Below are 21,419 nucleotides of genomic sequence, written 5' to 3'. Positions count from 1 at the left end.
GTCTCCTTGAGTTAAAAAGGTTTTGGAGGGACACTCAAAGACTAAAGTAACCCCCTAAGGGATGAAACCACTGGCACCTTGGTCTCCAGGCCAGGACGACGGTGCTATTACCCAGGGCATCCCAGTCTCAGTCACCATCAGATGGGACCGTCTCCAGCCCTGCTCAGGCCACCCTGTGACCCATGCCCGGGACTCAAAGGCCACTGCTAGGTGGTGCCACCTCTCCCTGCCCTGCGACCTGTAGCTGCAAAGCTTTACCCACCAGCCTTGTCCCAGTGAGCCCACGGGGCACAGGCATCCTGGGGGCAGATGTCATAGCAAGGGCCTCTTCTACTCAGGAGCCCTGTGGAGGTAGACATGGCCCCAACCAGAGCCAAGTGGCCCCGACCAACCAGGTTTGGGGCTTCAACAGACAGAAAACCACAAGAAAGCGAGGTGATAGAGCCTGTCTTGGCCCTGCCCACGTGAACAGAGGTGGTCCTGCCACATTTTCCAGTGGAAATCACACTGACCCCTCTGGGACTCCAGGGACTTTGGGAGAGGGAAAGGGACATCATGTGATAGTGTTGGGTGCTCCCCCAAGGTGGGAGGATAACCACCTCCTCCCCCCCACCCCACCCACCCCAACCCTCCCCACCCGCCCACCGTGCCACCAACAAAGCCAGTCAAGGTCTATGGTTGCAGCCTGGCCCCCTTTGGGGTCGGGGCCTGGCGCTCAGAGCACATCAGCCCTCTGGCAGGGGTGATGGGTGCAGGGCAGGCATGTGGGTTCCGGATTTCATTGGGAAGCACCGGCAGGCTAGCCTCAGTTTCTCACAAAGCCACAACCTGAGTGGGCATTTAGAGGAGGAGGCAAACACACAGGAGGCAGAGCCCAGAGATAGAGAGACTCGAATTACGGCCCCTGCAGTCAGCCAGGCCTGAAGTCAGCCCCCTGGGCTGCCTGGATCTGTGAGCCCACGAGTCTACTTTTCACTTAAGCTACTTGGAGTCAGGTTTCTATGACTTGTAATCAAGACTCCTGCTTAACATACTCCCTTCCGTGTGCAGCTTTACAGGAGCTATGGGAAAGCCAGGACATGGGAACACACACCCCACCTTAAGCCTGAGCGGAAGGCCTGACCAGTCGGCCAGGACACCATCAGGTGGGACCATATGGTGTGGACAGCATGTCCCAGTCGGGGCTAGGAAGAGAAGCCCAGGCGAGGTGGGCAAGGGCTAGGAGGCACAGGCCTTTGCCTCCAGGCAGACGTACGGGGACACAGGCCGGCGGGGCCTCCAGGCAGGGAAGCCGTGGAGATTCGGGCCACACACGAGACCGAGCCCGGGAACACTCGTGACAGAAATATGCAGAAACAGACACTATCCATTATCTCTGGCCCCGCTCTGAAAAAAAATGCCATTGTACTTTCTTCCAGGTAGAACGAGAAGAAAAGGGATTACGGATTAGCCACTCACCCCTCCCCTCCGCGCTCACACTGCTTCCTTCTTAATGGCCTGGTGGGTGGGACGCGCATGCACTTGGCGGAATTTCCAGGGGACATCCACAGAGCCACGCCTTTAGGAAGGCGCCACAACAAAGGTCAGGGAAGCACCTGAGCTGAAAGCCCCTCCCAGCTCCTCCCGTGGGCCCTCCCTTCTAGGCTCTTCTGCCCGGCAGAGTCTTTGCCCTGCTGTTCCCACCACCTGGATGCCCGCCCTCCGTCTCCCCTGCCTTTCCCCGCGGACACCACCTCTGGGAAGCCTTCCCAAATTTCTCCAGGTAGGGAGGCTCAGGGGCAAGTTCTGCTCCCTGCTGTAGGACGGGGACACAGAATTTACTGACTTCAGGGGAAAAGTGCAGACACGAGAAATTTCTTACACAGGTGAGTCTGCAGCCCTGACTCAGCCTTGCTATGAACTCCCGGGCGTCTGAGGAGCAGCAGGAGCTCCTCCTGTGGACCCTGAGCTGTTGGCAGCTAGCTGGCCACTGCCCCCTGACCTCCCCCAAATACCTTTCTCATTGTAGGCCCAGGAATGACGGACCTGGTCAGCAGGTGGCGGGTCTTTAGGCCCTTTTCCCAAAATAAAAAGAGTTGATAGACACCGGGTGTTGGGCTTGGTGATTGGCATTTACTAGAATTCTCTCGCCTTGGAGCCATGACAGTGTGATAGCCGGGCACTGTGTACCCCCATTTTATAGGGGAACCTGCCTGGGAGAGGACAAGCAGCCATGAGCAGCACAGCCACCATCCCCGGCACCCTCTGAGGTCCACAGCAGGACACGGGTCCCCAGCAACAGAAGATGTGGGTGGATAAGCACCCAGGAGGACGGGCCAGCCGAGGCACTTGCCCTGAGCACTCCCTGGCCACACGCAGCCCTGCACAGCACTGCTAAGGACCCCAGCAGACCTCCAGGGAAATGCCACCCCCTCCACCCTCCCTGGCCAGTGACTCACACAGACCCTTGCTTTCCCCCACCCCAGTCAGAGACCCACACACACACCTGTGCATCCAGCACAGCAACCCTCCCACCCGCTCCTGCCCTGTGTCCCCAGCTCATCAACTGCCTCTCCCTGGGCAGGGACCCTGCTTCCTTCAGCCATGTCACCCCTTCACCTGGAGGCAGGTGCAGCCTGGAACAGGCTCTCCATTACTCACTGTCCAATGAGCAAACCAAACCCACTCTCTCAAACACCCTGTAAGGGAAGTACAATTTCAGGCCAAACCCCAAGGGTGTCAGTGAGATTCTTGGAGTTGTTGACACGCGGGAGGTCATCCTGGGACTCTACCTTCCTCCCATCACACTGAAAACAAGGTCTGCCAGCCTTGGGGTGAGCGTGGGAATCCAGCAAACCCCAGACTGGAAATGATCCCAAACCCACAGATCGGTGCCCACATGCCAGCCAGGGGTAAGGCTCTGCTGCCCTCTTGGGGGGCTCTTCCCTCCACGCCTCCAAACATATGACTGATCTGGGCCAAGCCTGGGCCAGTCTCAGCACTACAAGCCGACCTCACAGCTGACCCCTCTCTGACGGTCTGGCAGGCTCCCTTCCTGCAGGGGGGCCTCTGGCCCGATGCTCCATCCAGGCTCACCAGACACGCCCACCCCGGAGAACACCCCAGGATGGAGGATGGACCAGCCAAGGCGCAAGGTGGGAAGGTGTTAGGATCCCCAGAGAAGGAGGTCAGTGAGGTGCAGGGTGAGGGAACATGTCCCCAAAGGATGGGGCAGTGTGGCAGGGGTGAGGAGGGGTATCCCTGCCTCACCCAGGGGTGAACAGAAGCTGGTGGCCCAGCACACAGCCCAGCCCTTACACACGCTGGCTTTCTGTCCACAGCAAGGTCAAGGACAGTCTCATTACCCCTTAAGGATGAGAAAGACAAAATTCCATGAGGTTAGCCTCTGGCCAGGGCCACTCACAGCCAAGGGGCAACAGAGCAGAGGAGACACCCCAGTGGAGGATGACAGCTGTGAAGAGGGCCTGAGTGTGGTCAGGGGCAGGTGGGGGCCATGGGGCAGGTGGGAGCCACGCTATCTGTGCTGGGGGAATGATGGGGAGGCAGATGGGGCCACCCTCCTCTCTGCCCGTCCCAAGCCAGGGCAGTCAGGGCAGGTGGGCCAGGCAGGCTCACACAGCCCATCAGCCTTCTTGGGGTTCCCAAGACCCTAGACCAGAGCACGGCCACAAGCTCATCTATGGGACTAGGGAGAGGCCACCAATAAGCAAGGCGACAAGGGGCTTCATCCCCACAGGAATCTGGGGTACGCTGGGGGAGACACAGCAGGAGATCAAGCCCAGCCCCAGGGGCTCCCTGGGCCCCAGACAAAGGCAGAGGCGACGGAGCTGCGGCCTCTCATCCCTATACCAGCCATGTGAGCCCTGCTCTTAGGCTGGGCACACACCAGGAATGATTAGGAGCCACAGGCACGCAGCAGGAAGGGCTCCTGCCCCTGTCCTGGGACAGGTGCCTCAATCAGCACAGGCAGTGCACTGGGGCTTCTGGGGCTCCCTGGAGGAGGAGCCTGGGCTCCCTGAGGCTTCCCGGGTCTGGCCACACAGCCACTTGCTGTGAGTCAGAAGCTTCTGGATGGCTCCCCTCTCGGCTTCAGCCTGGAGGAGGAGCCTGCCAAGCTGGATTCCAGGGCCATGGAGCCAGCAGGGCCCCAAGGCCAGCGATCAGCCTCTGATGGCTGGGTCAGGAGTGTGGCATCCTTGCCCATCTCCCCATGAGGCTGAAGCCCCAGCAGTCAGGAGGCTGCTTTTTCTCTGGGCCATGGAGCCTAGACTGAAGCCTGGTCCACAGGGAGAGGCCCCAGGAAATGCGTCCACAGGAGAGGGCCGAGGGACCAGCCCTGCCTCAGCCCCATTCTGCCAAGATCCTGCCTTGACAGTAATTCCCTGAACTTTTCGATGGACAGTGTTCACTGAGAGGCCATTTGGAAACTGCTCCAGAAGGCAGGACTGTCCTGTGGCCTACAGGACTGCAAGCAGTTTGCTTCCTTCCCTGCCACACCAAACGGACAGCACCCTTGCCCCCTCCTTCTCCCAGCTCAGGGGCCAAGGTGGCCAGCTCCAAACTGTCCCAAGACCCCCCTCCTCCACACCCTAGGGGTGGCCAGGCAGGGACAAGGCCGCCTTGATGTCTAGGGCTCGTCCTTGCTTTTCTGAGCCAGAGAAGGCACTGGTGATGGTCCAGGACTGGGGGGCAGAGGGGTGGGGGATGCCGGGGGGATCTCAGGGAAGTGGGGGGACCTCAGGGAAGCAGGGGTGCAGATCTTAGGGAACCAGGGGGGACCTCAGAGAAGCGGGGGGGGGGAATCTCAGGAAGTGGGGGGGATCTTAGGGAAGCTGGCTCCAATGCTCCCTTCAGTTAGACCAGTCCTGAGGGCCAAGGGTTTCGGATTTCCTCTTGCCGACTCAGGCCTCTGCTCGCCTGGGACTGGATGGAAAGAAAGTCTGACTGGATCTTAAGAGGAGAGCATTCCAGGCAATAATTCACATCAAGAAGCTTGTGAAAACCCAGCCATCAACAAGAAACACTCCCTGTACGAGCTGACACTTGGAGCCGAATGTTTCACGAATACGGCTGGGCTTTGCTTCGCTGTAATTGAGCAAATGGTTCAAGAAAATGAAAACACACCAACCCCCCTGCCCCCCATCCCCCAGCCCTGACTGGCACCCCCACCACCCGCAGCCCTGGAGCTGGCTGCTCAGTGGTGCAGCTTCCGCACACACCAGCACTCTCCTCCTGCACCCCCGGGGCAGGGATGGGGGCAGGTCCTGGCAGATCCCAGCAGGTCCCGGAGGGGCTGGTGCATGCTCCCGCAGCTCTGTCTGCAGCATGTCAGGGGGCATGGAGGATGCTGCAAGGGGGTGCTGCTAGCACCCCAGCCTCCAAAGGCAGGACCTTCTTGAAGGGGACACATGATGCAGGAAGGTGACACGGAAAGAAGACACGCCTCTGAGAGGCCAGCCCAAGGGACCCCGCAGTGCAGGGCTGCTGGCAGATGGATGGCTAGACTGCAGGGACCAGAGAGGGCCCTCAGACCAGCAGAAGCCGATGCTCCCTCTGCTCCAGAGCCGGTGCTAAGGACAGCTCTGCCGGAGACAGCGGCCCAGCCTACCCAGTCGTTTGCCTCGGTCCAGAAGCTGAGTGCAGCCCTGTCCTGGGCATTTTGTCTCGTGTGTGTGAAATGAGGCTGGAACCAGGGGCACTATTTAAAGCCCCTAATTCTGCAGCAGGTGCCTCTCACCTCTCACCTCTCACAGAGTGCCCTGGGTCCTGGCTGGAGGGCAAAGGGCAAAGGTAGGAGGTGTGGCAAGGGCACCGAGGCCTGGCCACACAGCCACGGCCATGAGTCAGAAGCTTCTGGATGGCTCTCTACTCAGCCTCGTCTCAAGCAGGAAACCGATCTCTCCATCTCTCCGGGAAGCCAATATGACCCTCTCTGTGCCAGGCTGGGGAGTAGTCAGTGCTTCAAAGAGCAGAGAGCAGACAGGGAGCTTCGGCTCTGTGTCTCCCCAGCCAAGTGACCGCCAGCAGGGGCCTGCTCTGACCTCTCCCAGACCCACAGGAGACAGGGCAGCAGGCTAGGCCTCTGAGCCCTGGGCAGCCCTCCAGGACCAGTGGTCACTCGTGTCCTACTCACATGCTTACTGAGCATCTACTAGGAGCCAGGTACTGGGGGACAGCCAGAAACAAGCAGACAAAGCCCCCTCCCTCCAAGCCCAAAGTCTCAGGCACCTGCGAGGCCAGGGAGTGGCTAGAGCCCCGGGGCCGCAGTACATGGGGAGCAGGGCTGGGGAAGAGAGGGGTGGCGGGAGAGAAATCATTCCCACGGGATCTGTCTGTCCCCTCTCTTCCCTGGGCCACGGCCTACCGGCATCACTGCTACTTCTGCACGCACACAGAACCTGCCTTCTGCTGGCTCCCGTTGATGCGTTGGTAAAGAAATTCGTTCCAGTATTTCAATAACTTCATTGCCATAGGATCTGTTTCCTTTTAATCCTGTTATCTGTATATTTTATTTTATGCTCATTCTAAAAACGACCTCCTGACAAAGTTCCATGGGCTTCTCCAGACTTGGGGTGAGGGAGTCCATGGTACAGAGAGGGTTAAGAACCCCCATGCCAGGATTGGGGGGGAGGTCCCTGGAGCCAGGAAGCCCCCCAGTGTGCGTCCTGGGGCGACACCGAGCCAAGGCACAGAGCAGCCACCCCAAATCACAGAAGGAAGTTTGCTGCAGGAATAAAACACCCAGAAGCCCCATCCAATGGTCAAAAGATAAATCAGAAAATAAACTTGGATGGGGTTAAGTGGTATCGATGGGCATAAATTGAGAAAAACATGAGATTTTTTATCGAGTGCTTTATTTTTACTGAGGGAAAATTGAATTATTTAACTGGTCAATGAGGTAGTCAATAGGGGAAAGCTCCTAAAGGCAGGGGGGAAGTGAAATGAGCTTGAACTTGAAATGCACACCACCAACCTTAGGGAAGCAACAGCTCCAAGACTGCGTCTCCATCAGACAGTTGCCTTCCTCTTCCCGCCGCCCCCGCCCCCTGGCCGGGCAGCAGACCAACCAGCATCCTGACTTTGCGACGCAGACAGAGCTGGTTTTCCTGGGCTCTGAGCAACAGCCCCTCCCTTGGGTCACGCTGGCAGAATCAGGGTTATTGGAAGAAAACAGACACAAAAGCCACTCCCACGCACAGTCTCACCGCCAGGTCCTCTCTAGACGCGGGATCGCCTCTATCACTGTCGATATTTCTCCTCCAAAAAACACGGGGTGGTGGACTTCTTTGGGGATTGCAATCGTGCAACTAATGGGCAAGCCAGCAAAACTCAAGGCAGACACGAGAGCAATTTCTGCTGGAGTTAAGACCTTGGGCTCCTCCAAACAATCAACCCGGGATTCCCACATGACTCAGCAGCCTGGCTTCTGGTACACACCCAAAAGCAGTGGACACGGGGACCTGAACAGGTATCTGTACACCCATGCTCTCAGCAGCATGATTCACAGCACCCAGAAGGTAGGAACAGCCCCATGCATGGATGGATGCATGGATGGATGCATGGGTAAAGAAGATGTGATCCAGGGATGCCTGGGTGGCTCAGTGGTTGGGCACCTGCCTTCGGCTCAGGTCGTGATCCCGGGATCCGGGATTGAGGCCCGTATCAAGCTCCCTGCAAGGAGCCTACTTCTCCCTCTGCCTGTGTCTCTGCCTCTTTCTGTGTGTCTCTCACAAATACATAAAAAAATCTAAGAAAGAAATAAAGAAAGAGAAGACAAGACGTTTCTTACACTAAAATAAAAAACACTTGGGCTTCAGAGGGAAAGAATTCAAACCTCGACTCAGACCCTTATTAGCTGTGTGGTTTCAGACGAGCATCTGGGCTCCAGGGAACCTTACTCTTCTTACCTGTAAAGTGGGTCTGATAACTGTTCCAGGACTTAACCGAGGCAATGCAAGTGAGGTACCTGGCACAGCCCTGGGCACATCCTTGAGAACCCGGCAACCATGACGATTAACGTCCTTCTTACTCATCAGGAGCACGATGTAAATGATGAGGAATTGTTTTTATAAGATAAAGTGACATCAGACACAGAAGCTTCCAGCTGATCCTAGCCAAGGGATGCCGGCTGAGGCCTGCGCGATGCTATCTCTGCTTCTGATGCCTTGGAAGTACGTGCGCTGCACAAGCCTCATAAAGAACCCGTTCTGAATTAGAATTGATCTGAATAGAAGCAGCCACACTCGGCCTGGGTCTTTTCTTACTTTGATTCGAACGGAATTTATCTCTGAGCATCGGGAAATGGCGCCATGCAAGAGATGTGCCCTGCTGGAGTCCAGGCGAGCTCCACGCTGCAAGGAAATTATCTGCTTTTGCAAGAAAATTACCGAGGAAGGAGAGTGGGGTTATTTTAAGATCGTCGAGGTAGTGTGAGAAGAAACTAATTAAAAGATTGTAATGTGCTGTGCAAACACCGTAAGTGACTGCTACAGAAATGCAAAATGAGGAGAACTTCTTCACCTCAAAAGAACACCCGGGTTTTCATTTTTCCTTCACTCATCCTTGTGAGAGCTGACGTTCGAGTATCCCTATTAATTTTTTTAAGGCGACAAAGGAACTTAATTGGGATAAAGATGATGAGCACAAGACACATCGTGTCTGAAACACAGGGCTTAAGTCACAAAGATTTTGCTGCTGCCTTCTGCAGAAGTCGGAGCAGGTCAGGGGCATGCAACCCTCCAGGGCCCGGTGAGTGCGGGGCATCCCCAGTCCCCACAGTCCGCTTTCCTCTGAGCCAGGACCCAGCACCAGGAGTGCCTAGGGTCTAGGAAGTCACAGCCTGCCAGCCAGCATGTCTTACTGAGGGGGACCCAGCCTCGGGCACATTTCATGTTTTATGGCACTTTTTTCCACGCACAGAATCCAAGCTCCCACCCTGCACAAGGCTTTCCCAGGATTCCCACAGCAAGAGCAGGCTGTGAACAGATCAGCAGGCATGCCTTCAACCCTTTAAATGCTGTGGATGGAGGCCTGGTGGTCCCAGCCCCGAAACCCAGGCTTCCCTGCTCCCAGGGCTTCCAAACCCATTGGGAACAGTGGTTGGGAACTGTGACGACAGCCTGGCATCTCAGGTCATCAGCATCCCTGTCCACTCCACAAAGCACCCACAGAAATGCTGGCCTTTAAGAGGGGTGAGGGTGAAATGCGCCATTTGTCAGAATCTATAAATAACTCCATCTTTGGAGGCTGAAGCAATAAGAGGATGCCCCCATACACAAGGCCAACGTACAAGCTCCACCTCAGCATCTTCCTAGACCCCCAAAGGCACAGAGATGCTCAGCATCATCCCAGCGTGTTTTCTGACTGCTTCAACCATGTACTCCCTGCTGGCGTCCTCCAGGGCCCGAGCCTGCCTCCGACAAATAATAATAAAATGAAAATGAAAAACAACCACAACCCTTTGGAAGGCCCCTGCACTAAGCCACACTCTACTCTGAAGGGGCGTGCAAAGGATGGAGTTAATTTATGACCTCTTTAAAATACTCTCAGGAACTCTCATGCAACTACAAATTAAATAGCCACTTTATTCAAGTAAAAGTAGATTTGTGCACCGTGTTCAGGAACTGTATTAATAGGGCCGTTTTTCTGCCTTCAAGCCAAGCTTCTTGACTGATGGATGTCCTTTCTCTGTCCTAGTGGTCCAGGCTTTTCAGGCCTCTGTGCCTCTCCCATGGCCTTCATACTCTCCATCCTAATCTGCTCCTCAGCCCAGGCAACACTCACTCTACTGGTCCCTCAGAGCCGCTTCATTACCACCTCCTCCAGAAAGTCCTCCCTGACCTCCCCAGAGCAGGTTCTCACGACACCAAGATGCTCTGTGAATTCCTGTCCAGCCCAAACATGGTACCAGGACAGGGGCTGTGTTTGATCTTGCTCATCACTGTCTCCCCAGAACCTAACCCTCCAGAGAAAGCAGCCGATTTAAGAGCTAATGTGCAGCCTCTTTTCACCTGGGGCTCTCAAACTCATGGGGTCTCTCCCAGCACAGGGAGAGTACACAAGATCCTAGGGTCACCCTGGGTCACCCCAGGCAAAGGGCAGGCGTCTCTCTAAGTATGGCACTTCCTGAGACTCTGCGTACCCCATGCACATCTCCATTTACTGTCCTAACACACATTTCCCCCATTTTCTCACTGTTCTCCGCCCAGCCACAAGGCCCAGGGTCCCTGGGGGACTTCCACGGCCCTCATCCTGATAGCAAATGTGTGACAGGTACTCAGCCCTGGTCACCGCATCCCTTGACACTCTCTGCCTCTGCCCCTGCCTAGGCGGCCACTGGTCACCCTTGGTGAAGGCCTCCACGACAGATGCTCTTCATCTGGGTGGATGCCCACCATCTCCACGCATATCAGCCACAGCTCAGCCTCCTGTGAGCCAGACTTCTCTCTCCAATCCAGCCCCTACATCAACGTGCCAGGAAGCTCGCCCCGTGGTGGCCTGGAATTCCAAAATACCACATGGAACGTTCAGCAGCCTTGACCGTAAGACCCTATGTCCTGGAGCCACCAAGCTCGCCTCCCAAGAAACCACAGCCATCAGATATAAGGCTGCAAGTCAGCTCTGTCACCAGATCTGGATCTGTTCATTCAAGAACCTAAAGTTTATGAGTAGGCCTTTATGGTCTCTGTACACTGGAGGCTGGCCAGGACCCGGAAAGCCGGTGCCACCCTGGGAAAGACAGAGGCCTGCAGAGCCAGGGCAGCCACATCCCTCACCTGGAAACCTCTCCCACACCCACTCCCTCCCACGGCCCCTCCAGGGTCAGCCCAGGCCTAGGTGTCACGGCTGCCTCCCCTCTGAGCCTCTGTCTGGAAGCCTCATCTCCAAGGTGCCTCACCAGCCCCCTTGGCACTCTGCCCCCCACTCCGGGGTGCTGGGAGAAACTCAGACGGGACCCTAACATCCTTTCCTGAGCACCTGCTGTGGGCCAGGCCCTTGTCTGAGCACAAGATGGATCACCTCCCTACCCTGCAGAGCAAGCCTGCCAGCCTCCACAGCCCAGCTCCGAGACAGCAAGCCCCAATTTCATGAGCGTGCCCAAGATCTCCAGGCTAGGAAGGATCAGGCCAGGCACACCCCAGGCCAGCAGGTTCTGAGCAAGCGGCTCACTGTGACCACGCGGGAAGGCAGGTGGATGCCCGAGAGGCAAGAAGACAGGAGTGGAGGGAACTGCGTGGAAGGAAACAGGACGGCCAACAGCTCGGACTTGCCCTGGGCAGCAGCACCACGACCCGGCCTGCTTACTCAGAGGCCCCGCGGCGTGTCTGGAGCTCAGCAATGATGGGCAGGAGTCTAAGCCCTGTTTCTGCTCAATTGCACCTAAGCTCAGAGGTCTATAGAAAGAATAAAGCACAAAGGACAGAATCCAAGTCCCCAGGGGTATCAAAAGGGGGTTTTCAAGTCATTTCTTGTACGATCTCGCTGGTGCAATTAGCATATAATCACTTCAGCCTTTCTAAGTAAAAGCCTTTAACCTTCAAGAAAAACCAAAACAGGGACACCTGGATGGCTCAGTGGTTGAGTGTCTGCCTTTGGCCCAGGACGTGATCCTGGGGTCCTGGGATCAAGTCCTGCATCGGGCTCCCCACAAGGAGCCTGCTTCTCCCTCTGCCTGTGTCTCTGCCTCTCTCTGTGTCTCTCATGAATAAATAAATAAAGTCAAAACTGAAAAAAAAAAAAAAAACCAACACCACATCGTACTGCCATCCTGGGCTCTCCTGCCTCCTGTTAGGTTCCACTAGGAGCTGACTTCCACCTGTGTTTTCCAAACTTCTTCCCTCTGTCTCCATGCACCATGCCTTCACCGTCTCTTTAGACCACATCTGCACACCTGTAAATGCCCACCTCTCAGAGCTGGCCCAAGCTGTTCCTCTCCACTGAGTGTTCTCCTCCATCTCCCATATGCTTCTCCCACTCATTCATTAAGCCCACTCTGATACCACCTCCTCCATGCCACCTCCCCGGATTTCCCCACCAGGGAAGATGGCACTTGCCCCTCGTATCTTAGCTTTGGTGTCCCTCCCTTCTATCCCACTGGACCAGTCTGGGTTACACCACATTACATTCAGAGAGGGAAAGGGTAACAGAGACCCCGTCCCTGCCACTATGAGCTGAATTGTGCCCCCTTCCAAAAAATCCTTATGCGGAAATCCTAACCCCTAGTACCTCTGACTATGACTGCATTTTGGAGGTAGGGTCCTTACAGAGGTTAAAATTACATTAAAATGAGGCCAGTCAGGTGGGCCCTGATCCAGTCCGATGGGTGTCCTTATAAAAAGAAGAGATCAGGACACAGACACGCACAGAGGATGACCACATGAGGACACAGGAGAAGGCAGCCATCTACACACCAAGGAAGGAGGCCTCAGAGGGAGCCAACCCTGCCCGCGCCTGGATCTCAGACTCCCAGCCTCCAGCCCTGCAAGGACATACGCTTCTATCATTCAAGCTGCCCGGTCTGTGGTGCTTTAACACGGCATCCCTAGCACTAATGCACCTGCTCTCAAGGAACTCGACATCTGGCAAGTTGTCATGACCCAATGCACACCCTCGAAAGCTCCATACGTCTGCTCTGAAGCCCTGCCTCCCTGGGTATAAAATATACACAAGTACCAGGTTCCTCAAGACCCTGGAGCAGAGAACGTGGTTAACCAGCTCGGAATCACCACTGTATACAATTCCCCTAGACATCCCCAATCCTCTAGGCACAGCACGGAACAAATGTGGAAAATGGGGTGGGGGAGGATGCCAGGGGAGGGGAAGAGGTGCTCATCCATGGATAGCGGCAACAATGCCGAATCAACGAGGTCTGGTCAAACAAGCTCAAGTCCAAGGGAGCTGACGAACCAAAATTGAAGTTCAAGTGCCAAGAGGGAGGCGCACAGGTGAGCTATATACTTAAAATAAGCAAAATAAGCAAGCGCATGATTTCCACCTTCCAATCCTACCTCTGTCTCTGAGGGCAGCTCAAGAGAAGCAAAACCTGGAGCGTCCGTGCAAAGCCCATTTTGGATCCCTCAAAGGTAATGCCCAGCGGTTTCGATGAAACATTAATTTCACACATAACAATTTGTTTCTACAGCTCAACAGACAGAAAGGCAGTGTTTGAACTTTCAAGCAAGTCCACTTCCCTATCTCCATGGGAGCAGGAAGAAATCGGGCCGTGGGAAGGAATATGCACACATGTTCCCAGTGCTCGGCCACAAGGGCTCGCCTCTTGCCTCCTGTGACTCCTTCTTGCAGATGCTCGAAAATATTACCTCAAAAAGTCTGTCCCTCTCAGCAAATGCTTTTTATTTATTTTTTTTTTAATTTTGAAAAACACCTGCTACGGTAAAGCAAACGCTTTCTCTGCTCCTGTGGACCATGTCTGCAAAGAACAGTTTCTCGGGTCTCCTGACCTGGACAAATTAAGTGAAATAAAATTTTTTAAAGATTTCCCTCAGCAAAGTGGCTGCAGGTTCCTTTCTTCCCCACCGTGGCCTTAAAAGATGGTGCCTTCAAACGGAGGCTAAATCCAGTGCAGGATCCCGGCTAATATCTTTGGACCGGTGGCTGCCAGTTGAGGACAGAGGGAGTCAAAGCTGGTTCTAAGAGCTCCTGTGCCCAGAAAACAAAGCCATGCTAGCACTGCATATGCACCTGTGCACTGAGACAGTAACAATTAGAAACACATTTGCATTTAGCGCTTGGTTCGCCTTCCCTCCCACCCTGAGCATTCCCCAGGCACCAAGGTACTCTTAAGGCACCATCTGCTCCCCAGGCCAGAAGATGACCTGCTTTTGCAGAGAGCACAATGGGCCTCAACATCGCACTCCAGAGGATGGGTGAGTGGGAAGAGGGAGGCAGGAGTGAGAAGGCACCCAAGCCGAAAGCCTGGGTCAACGTTTCGATGCTGGGCAGCCCAGGTGGCTCAGCGGTTTAGCGCCGCCTTCAGTCCAGGGCCTGATCCTGGGGACCCCGGATCGAGTCCCACATCAGGCTCCCTGCATGGAGCCTGCTTCTCCCTCTGCCTGTGTCTCTGCCTCTGTGTGTGTGTCTCTCATGAATAAATAAATAAAATCTTTAAAAAAAAGAATTTCAATGCTGCTGCTCGCCTTCTCTTTACCCCACTGACAACAACACTCACTGATGATAATAAAGCACTTCTAGCTTCCGCCTCCTAAGTGTGTGCTAAGTGCCAGGCTCTGCCCTGCTTTGCACATGCTACCCCTGCCCTCCCCTTTGCAGGGGGCCAGGGGAGAGATGCACCCTTTCAAGCTCCTGTTCTGGACCTCCTGCCCTTGACCAAAGAGAAGTCCAACCCCCTCCCCTCCCAAGCCCCTCTCCAGGAATTCACCTGCCAGTACCCAGGAAACAAGCCACCTAGTTACAAAGCAGTCCCTGATTCAGCCAATGTGCCCCGGGGGGCAAAGCTGGGGAAGCTCCTCTGAAGCTCCCCCACCTCGCCCTGACCCTACCCCACCTTGCACTCTCCCCGTTGGCCCAAGCCCCCTCCTCACTCTCTCCAAGGAGGCTGCCCAGCCCTCTGGCTCTGTGCTCACAACAGGGTGGGTGCTGGGTGCCAGTGGGTCCTACCTGGGAGGCTGGCCTCCATCCTCAGTGCCCCTCTCTCCCTTCTGCCACACGGCCCCCTGCCACCCCATGAATCAAAAATGACTGAGGCACTGGATTAACAACTGCTTCAACCACCTGAGCAGGTGGGGGTAGGGGCTCGGTGGAGGTAGTCTGGCGCCGCAGGATGACCTCAAATGCTCAGTGTTCCTTGAGCCGTGGGTCTCCGGGGTTACAGCTTATGGCACAGGGCTTGTTCACCAGTATGGGGAGTGATGAAAAGCTGAGCCCAACTGTCACGCGGGGTCTGCCCCCTCTCTCATGATGCAGATGGGGACGGTTGCCTAGGGCTCTTCTAGGGAGGGGTGCCTGCTACCTGGAGTCAGGCACCTTCCACCCCCCACTCCCACTCCCACTCCGTTGGCACCCTGAGCGCCCCCTGCTGGCCTCCGGGCAGCCAATGCAACCGCCCCCCACCCTCCACCCCAGCTTTCTAGTGACTAGAGAGGCACAAATGACCGAAGACCAGAGACCTGGTGTCTGTGCCTGCAGCTCCCAGCTGGCTAAGGAGGGGGAATGGCAGGGCCCTGGGCTCTGGACCAATCAAGTGTGCCCAGTGCTGCCCGTTGTGTGCTGCCCCTGGATTCGGCTGGAGAGGGGATGGAGTACCATCCCCCAGAATCCACCTCACCAAACCACCCCCATCAACCCAGGAGGGCTGAGGCGGGTTAAATTCCCCCGCTAGCCCACGTTACAGCCCCTTTCCAGGCTAGGGGAGTGCATAGATCCCCACCCTTCCACTCCCAAAGCACGCGGGGGTACTGCCCCTGCTGCCGCCTCAGAACTTTGTCAGAGAGAAGCGCTGGCGGTGGGGGAGCCCCTGGGGGAGACCCCAGCGAACAGCCATAGAAGGGAGTAAGCGGAGAGTCCCAGCTCTACTCCCCACACAACCAGCTGCCACCTCCCCCGACTCTTCCAAAACTGGAGATGACCCGCTAGGGCTGCTGGGAGGCGACCAGGTACGACCACTGACCATCTGCCCAGGGGAAGAACGAGGCTGGGGCAGCCCCGGGGGAAGGATATGAGGGCATCCCCAAACCCCGTGATGCACCACACACACAAAATAAGGACGGGTGGGAACCCGGAAGGACAGGAGCCATCGCGGGGCGCCGGAGGAAGGAGGCGCCCAGGACCCTAACGGAGGAGGAGGAGGCGAGGGCGGGGGAGCCCAACTTCCAGAGCAGCGGGAAGGGGAGGGCGGGCAGGGAGTTTGAGAGCGCGGCGGGCGCCCAACTCCGTGGGTCCGCGGATTCCTGCGCGGCCAGGTGCAGCCGGGTCGCACTCGGGGAACCCGGAGAGGGGGTCCCCGAACCCCAGGCTGAGCCGACCGGGGCTCCTGGAGCCCGCGGAGCGAGGTCCCGGGGTGGGGGGTCCCCGCAGCCGAAATCCCAGAACGCAGACCGGGTGGAGTCTGGGAGCGGTCGGGGCGCGACACCGAGTTGGGGTGGTCCTGAAGGACCTGGAGGCACCCGGCGACCGGGGTCCCGGAGCCTCGGGAGATGCCCCTCCGCGTCACCTGGAATCTGGAGGCGGGGGCGGGGCGGGGGCGCCTCCGAGGTGGCTGGGGGTCCCAGAAACCTGCGAGGCAGGGCGCTCCCACATCTGGGGACCACTCCCCAAGAAACCGGTGCTCGGAGCCCAGCAGGGCGCCGCCGAGGTGCCTCGCGTCCCCAAGTCTCCGGGAACGGCCGGGCCGAGCAGGGCGGTCGGGAATGGGGGCTCGGGGGCTCGGGGGCCGCGGGGCGGGGGCCGCGGGGGACTTACGCTGCTGTTCTCGCCCGTCCAGTGCACCATCGCCTGGTTGTGCGTCGCGTCCCCCTTGAGCACGAACGACGTGCTGATGAGCGAGACCTGCGCCCGCGAAGCCGCTCCGGCCACCGGCGCCGCCCGCGCCCGGCGCCCCTGGTGCGCGGCGGGGGCGCCATCCTCGCCGGGACCCGGGGCGGCAGCGGGACCCAGCCCCGGGGCTCCGGGCTCCGCGCGCGCCTGCCGGTCCCCGTCCCCGTCCCCGTCCCCGTCCCCGACCCCGACCCCGACCCCGTCCCCGCCGCCGCCCGGCAGCGCGCGCCCCGCGGGCGGGCTCGGCGGCGCCCGGGTGAGCAGCGCGCGGGGACCCGGGCGCCCGGGCTCGGGGGAGCGCCCCGCCGCCCCGCAGGCGGCCAGCAGCAGCAGCAGCAGCAGGAGCGGCCGCGAGCGCGGCGAGCGCGGCGGCGGCGGCGCCCCGGGGCTCGGGGCTCGGGCGGCGGGGCCGGGGCCCTTCGGGGCGCGCGGGGGCCCCCGGGGCGCCATGGTCGCCGGGGGGCGGCGGCGGGGCGGCGCGGGCGAGGGAGACCTCGGCGGGCGAGCGGGAGGGCGCCGGGGAGCGCGAGCGACAGCGCAGAGAAAGGAGCCGGCGAGGGGAGGGAGCCGGCGGGAGGAGGGGACTCGGCGCTCCGCCGCCGCCGCCGCCGCCGCCGCGCAGCCGAGGGCGCACCGCCACCTGCCGGCCGCGCCCGGGCCCGCCGACGAGCGCCGCCGCCGCCGGGGCCCGGGCAGGGGTCCGAGAGCGCGCGCCCAGCCAGCCGAGCCCCCCCCTGCCCTCTGCCCTCTGCCCTCTGCCCTTCCCACTCCCCTGCTGCCTGTGCTTGCTCAGCACCACCTGGGGCGGCACAGTTCACGGGGGTGAGCGCAGCCGGTGCCGGCCCTGGAGCGGACACCCGGACCCAGCAGGCAGACGGCACCCACGTGCACACCTTCACAGACCAAATAACCCCAGAGAGCCAGCACTGGGACAGTGGAAGTGGGGAGGGGCTCTCCTGCAGGGGCCTCCGAAGACAGCACCTGGGGGACTCTCCCGGCACTGCCAAGGCCCTGAGGCTGCCCCTGCACGGCCTACTTCTGGGCAGCCACACAGGTGCCTTAGACTTCCCGACTTGCATGCGGTGCACGTCTATGTTCCAGCCCCAGGAGCCACCAACCCAGCAGCCTCCAAACAGGAGGACAGAGACCTGGGTGCAGAAGCATCTAGAAGGAGGGGGGCGAGGTCCCAACCAGGGCACAGCGTGACAGGCCACAGCAAAGAACGGGACAACAGGCTCACAATCCACCAAGTCCCTGCCAGAGGCCATGGGCTGCTTTAGGTGGATTTCATAACTTTCTTGAGCGTCCACCCTGTGCTCTGTATTGGCCTGTGGGAAAACAGGAGGAGGGGGCTGGAGCCCCACTTAGGTGAGGACAGTTTTGCATCCTCTGCCAGGTGGGGGCCAGCCTGCCTCCATCCTTCCCCTAGAGGCCTCTGCATTAGGTAAAGATCCCGGGCTCCCAGGCTCTGTCACACCTGCCTCCCAGCTGGATATCTGCTCCAGGGAGAGAGGGAGAGAGGGAGAGGGAGAGGGAGAGGGAGAGAGAGAGAAAGCCAAATGAGTCAGAGGAGCAAAGCCTCAAACATTTGGGAAAGGTAGAGAGTGCAGGTTCTCTCCCACCTCCAGGAGTAGAAGCACCCAGTGCCCAGTCTTCTTCTGTAGGCTCACCCCACCCCCCAGGCTCAACAGGAAGTTGGAAGTCAGATCTGATAACAGATAGTCCCTGGGGCCCCTGCTGTCTGTGCCCAGCCTTGGGGGGCGGGCTTGGGGGTGGCCAGATGTCTGAGAAGTCTCCTCCCCTGGAATGTGCCCTAGCCCTCCCTCCCCCTCCATGGTGTAAATTCCCAAGCTGTCAGATTCTAAGTCTTCAGCTCAGGCCCTGGGTTGGGAAGGGAAGCAAGAGCCGAGAGCTGCAGGAGCCTGTGGTCTGGCACAGGGAGCAGAGAGGAACAGAACCTGGCCAGTGCCGGGGGGAGGGGGGCAAGCCAGGCAACCCAGGGCCCAGGAAGAAGCTGACAAACACAGCACAGGGCAGACCGGGGCTGGGGGGGAAAGCAGGGCCAGTGGTCAGAAAAGAGGTGGGTCATGCCCCAGCTTAGACCCAGTGCCCCCTGGGCCTTCCCAACTCCCCATGTCCACCCCCAGCCATAAAGTGATGGCCGCATGGGCTCTGCACTCTCTCCCCCTGCCTTGTTTGTTTGTTTGTTTGTTTGTTTGTTTGTTTCAATAAAAGAGAGCCCGTAGCATTGTCCTCAAGAAAAGCCTACTGTCCGGCACTGGCACCGGGGTGGTTCAGTGGTTGAGCTCTGCCTTCAGCTCAGGGTGTCCTGAGTCCTGGGATCAAGTCCTGCATCGGGCTTCCCACAAGGAGCCTGCTTCTCCCTCTGCCTGTGTCCCTGCCTCTCTCTGGGTCTCTCATGAATAAATAAATAAAATATTTTTTTAAAAAAATATGACCGTGACAGATGGCTGAGCACCTACTCTGTGCTGGACTGTCCCAGGGGCAGCTGCTCTCAGGGGCAGGGGCAACGTCGCAGGTTATTGTATGTAACTCTCACAACCAGGCTGTGGGGTACGTGGGGTATGTGTGATGGTCTTTTCACAGTTGAGGAAACACTCTGGGTGGTGACTGCCCACATTCCCCAAGCCAGAGAGAGTCAGAGACCAGATTCCAGCCCCAAGGTGCCATTCCTCCCACCACCCCACATTACCTGTGGCCTGTGTGCTGGGCTCGCCAGCACTCCACCTCTCGGAGGCTCAGACAGAGCCTCAGCCATGGGCACATCACACATCACCGCCACCACCCCTGGCTCAAACTGAGGCTCACATTATTGATGACTTGGTGAAGATCCACAAATGAGCGGAGGAGTGTCCAGATCTGGAAAGCAGGTGGAGTGGCAAATGCCTCACCTGTGCCTTTTCCACAACAGTCATCTGGCTCCCTCTGCCCTGATAAGGCTGAAGGGCTTTCAAAAGAGCAGGACTGATTCATCCCTTGTCTGACTCCGAAGCTCAGAGACGTGGGGACTCCCCGAGGTCACTCAGCTCTCAAACATCACTAGACACAGGGACACGGTGATGAAGGAGGCAGATGGGCTCCCGGTGCCGCTGCGCTCCTGTTCATCCCTGTGGGCTCCATGTGAGAACCACAGGGGGTACCCTTTTGACCTCTGTGAGGAGAGATCCCAAGGAAAGCTCATCTCAGACAGTAGTAAGGACCCAGGGACACATAAGGTAGTCACCCCACGGAGATGAAGGGGTCACTAAAAGGCCTGGTAGCTTTGAGCTGACAATGAGAAGCAGGGGAAGAGGAGCTAATGGTGGGCAAAGTGGGAAGAGCTATCCCAGCAGGGGTTGGAGCACAAGAGCCACCATCCCAGCCCAAGCTCACCCTCAACCCGAGGAGGGAGGCACGAGGCAGGCACGCAGCGGGCTTGATTTGTATTCACAGCCTGGTGCAAAGTCTCTGGAGGATTTTAAGCGGGCTGGGGATTGGGGGCGGGGCAGTGAGACCAGTGACTTGTCAGAGCAAGGACCAGTGCAGGAAACCACTTAGGAGGCTCCTGTCCAGGTTGAGATAGACCTTGGTGGCTGGGCCCAGGGAAGGCACCAAGGGACTCGGGGAGCCGGAAGGAAGCCCACTCCCAGCACCTGCTGCACCCCCACTGGCCTCACCCTCACTAGTGACCAAGTCAGAGACTCAAGAGACTCCCATGCAGAAAGGAAGGTGAATAGGTGGCAGTCAGGCATGCTGTCCTGGCGTCCTGATGGAGAGAAGTCTGGGGAGACCACAGGGGCAGCCGCTGGCTCAGCAGGCATGGGTGTGAATGCTGGCGGAGGTACCATATGTGCGGATGCATGGGTCTGGCACCCATGCTCCGGGTGTGTGGGGTGATACAAACACACTACCTATTTGCAATCCCTGATTATTTGCCACAGGAGCACCCTAAGACAGGGGAAGCAGCCCCAGCCACCTCCCACACTGCCTCCTTATTCCAGGCTCCACGTGGGGCACTGGGCTCCAGACCCATCCCCCCTGGCCCCTGCTCATGGGGAGTGCACACTGTGATGGGGGAGACACATGATCAATCGCGACGTTGGGGAAGCAGGTACTCAGAGGGAGCTGCTTGGCTCCCTATGGCAGGGGGAGCTTGGCTCCCTATGGCAGGGGGAGCTGCTGCCGTCTGGGGCCAAGGGAAGAAGGCTGCTCAGAGGGGGACACCCTTCAACGAATCCTTCAGAAAGCAGTAAGGAAAATAATCAGCATTACAACTTGTTGAGCCTACTCTGGCCAGAGATTGTTCCAGAAGGAAAACCTAATTGAACCTCACATCCAAATAATACCTATATAGCACCAACACAGAAAGGGCACTATTTGCCCCACTTTGAAGGTAAAGGTGAAGGCACACTAGGATTCAGTAATTTATCTGAGGGATTCAAAGCGACATGTTCCCGTGTGCCACCTGGGTGTCCTATGAGAAGCATGTCCCCTCTCAGTTTCTGTAATGGTCCCACCAGGACTCCCTGGACTCAGTGGCCCTCTGAGAGTCATCTTGGATCAGCAGCATCGGCATTAATGGGAACTGGTTAGAAATTCCAATGCCTGTACCCCATCCCAGACCCACTGAACCAGAAACTCCCAGATGGGGCCCCGGGATCTGTGTTTTAATGTGCCCCCAAGTTTGAGAGCCCCTGTGCTAACCCAGTGGTTTTAGGCCTGGGCTCCATGTGAGAACCACAGAGGGGACCCTCCTGACCTCCATAGGGAGAGCCCGCTATTCAGTCCTCTCTGAACTGGCCAGGTGACTCCGTGTACAGCCAGCGTGAGCCGCTGACCTGGCACAGCTTTTACAAGGAGCCTTGAAAGAGTAGATGCCAAACACCTGGCATGTGGTTGGACCCACT

At 58.0% G+C, this 21,419-nt stretch overlaps 1 protein-coding gene across 1 annotated transcript in view; it reads right to left on the bottom strand.

The window, feature by feature from the left end:
- Nucleotides 1–16,962, bottom strand: part of SORCS2 (sortilin related VPS10 domain containing receptor 2) — a 459,133-nt gene extending 442,171 nt beyond the window's left edge. The window contains exon 1 of the mRNA XM_038533096.1: nucleotides 16,438–16,962. Coding sequence (XP_038389024.1) covers nucleotides 16,438–16,962 — 525 coding nt within the window. The remainder of the gene's footprint in view (nucleotides 1–16,437) is intronic.
- Nucleotides 16,963–21,419: the final 4,457 nt, after the last annotated feature.

Source organism: Canis lupus, chromosome 3 (genome assembly GCF_011100685.1).
Source record: "Canis lupus familiaris isolate Mischka breed German Shepherd chromosome 3, alternate assembly UU_Cfam_GSD_1.0, whole genome shotgun sequence".
Lineage (NCBI taxonomy): Eukaryota > Metazoa > Chordata > Mammalia > Carnivora > Canidae > Canis > Canis lupus.
The sequence above is the reverse complement of the archived record's forward strand: the minus strand, read 5'-3'. Positions and strand labels throughout refer to the sequence as shown.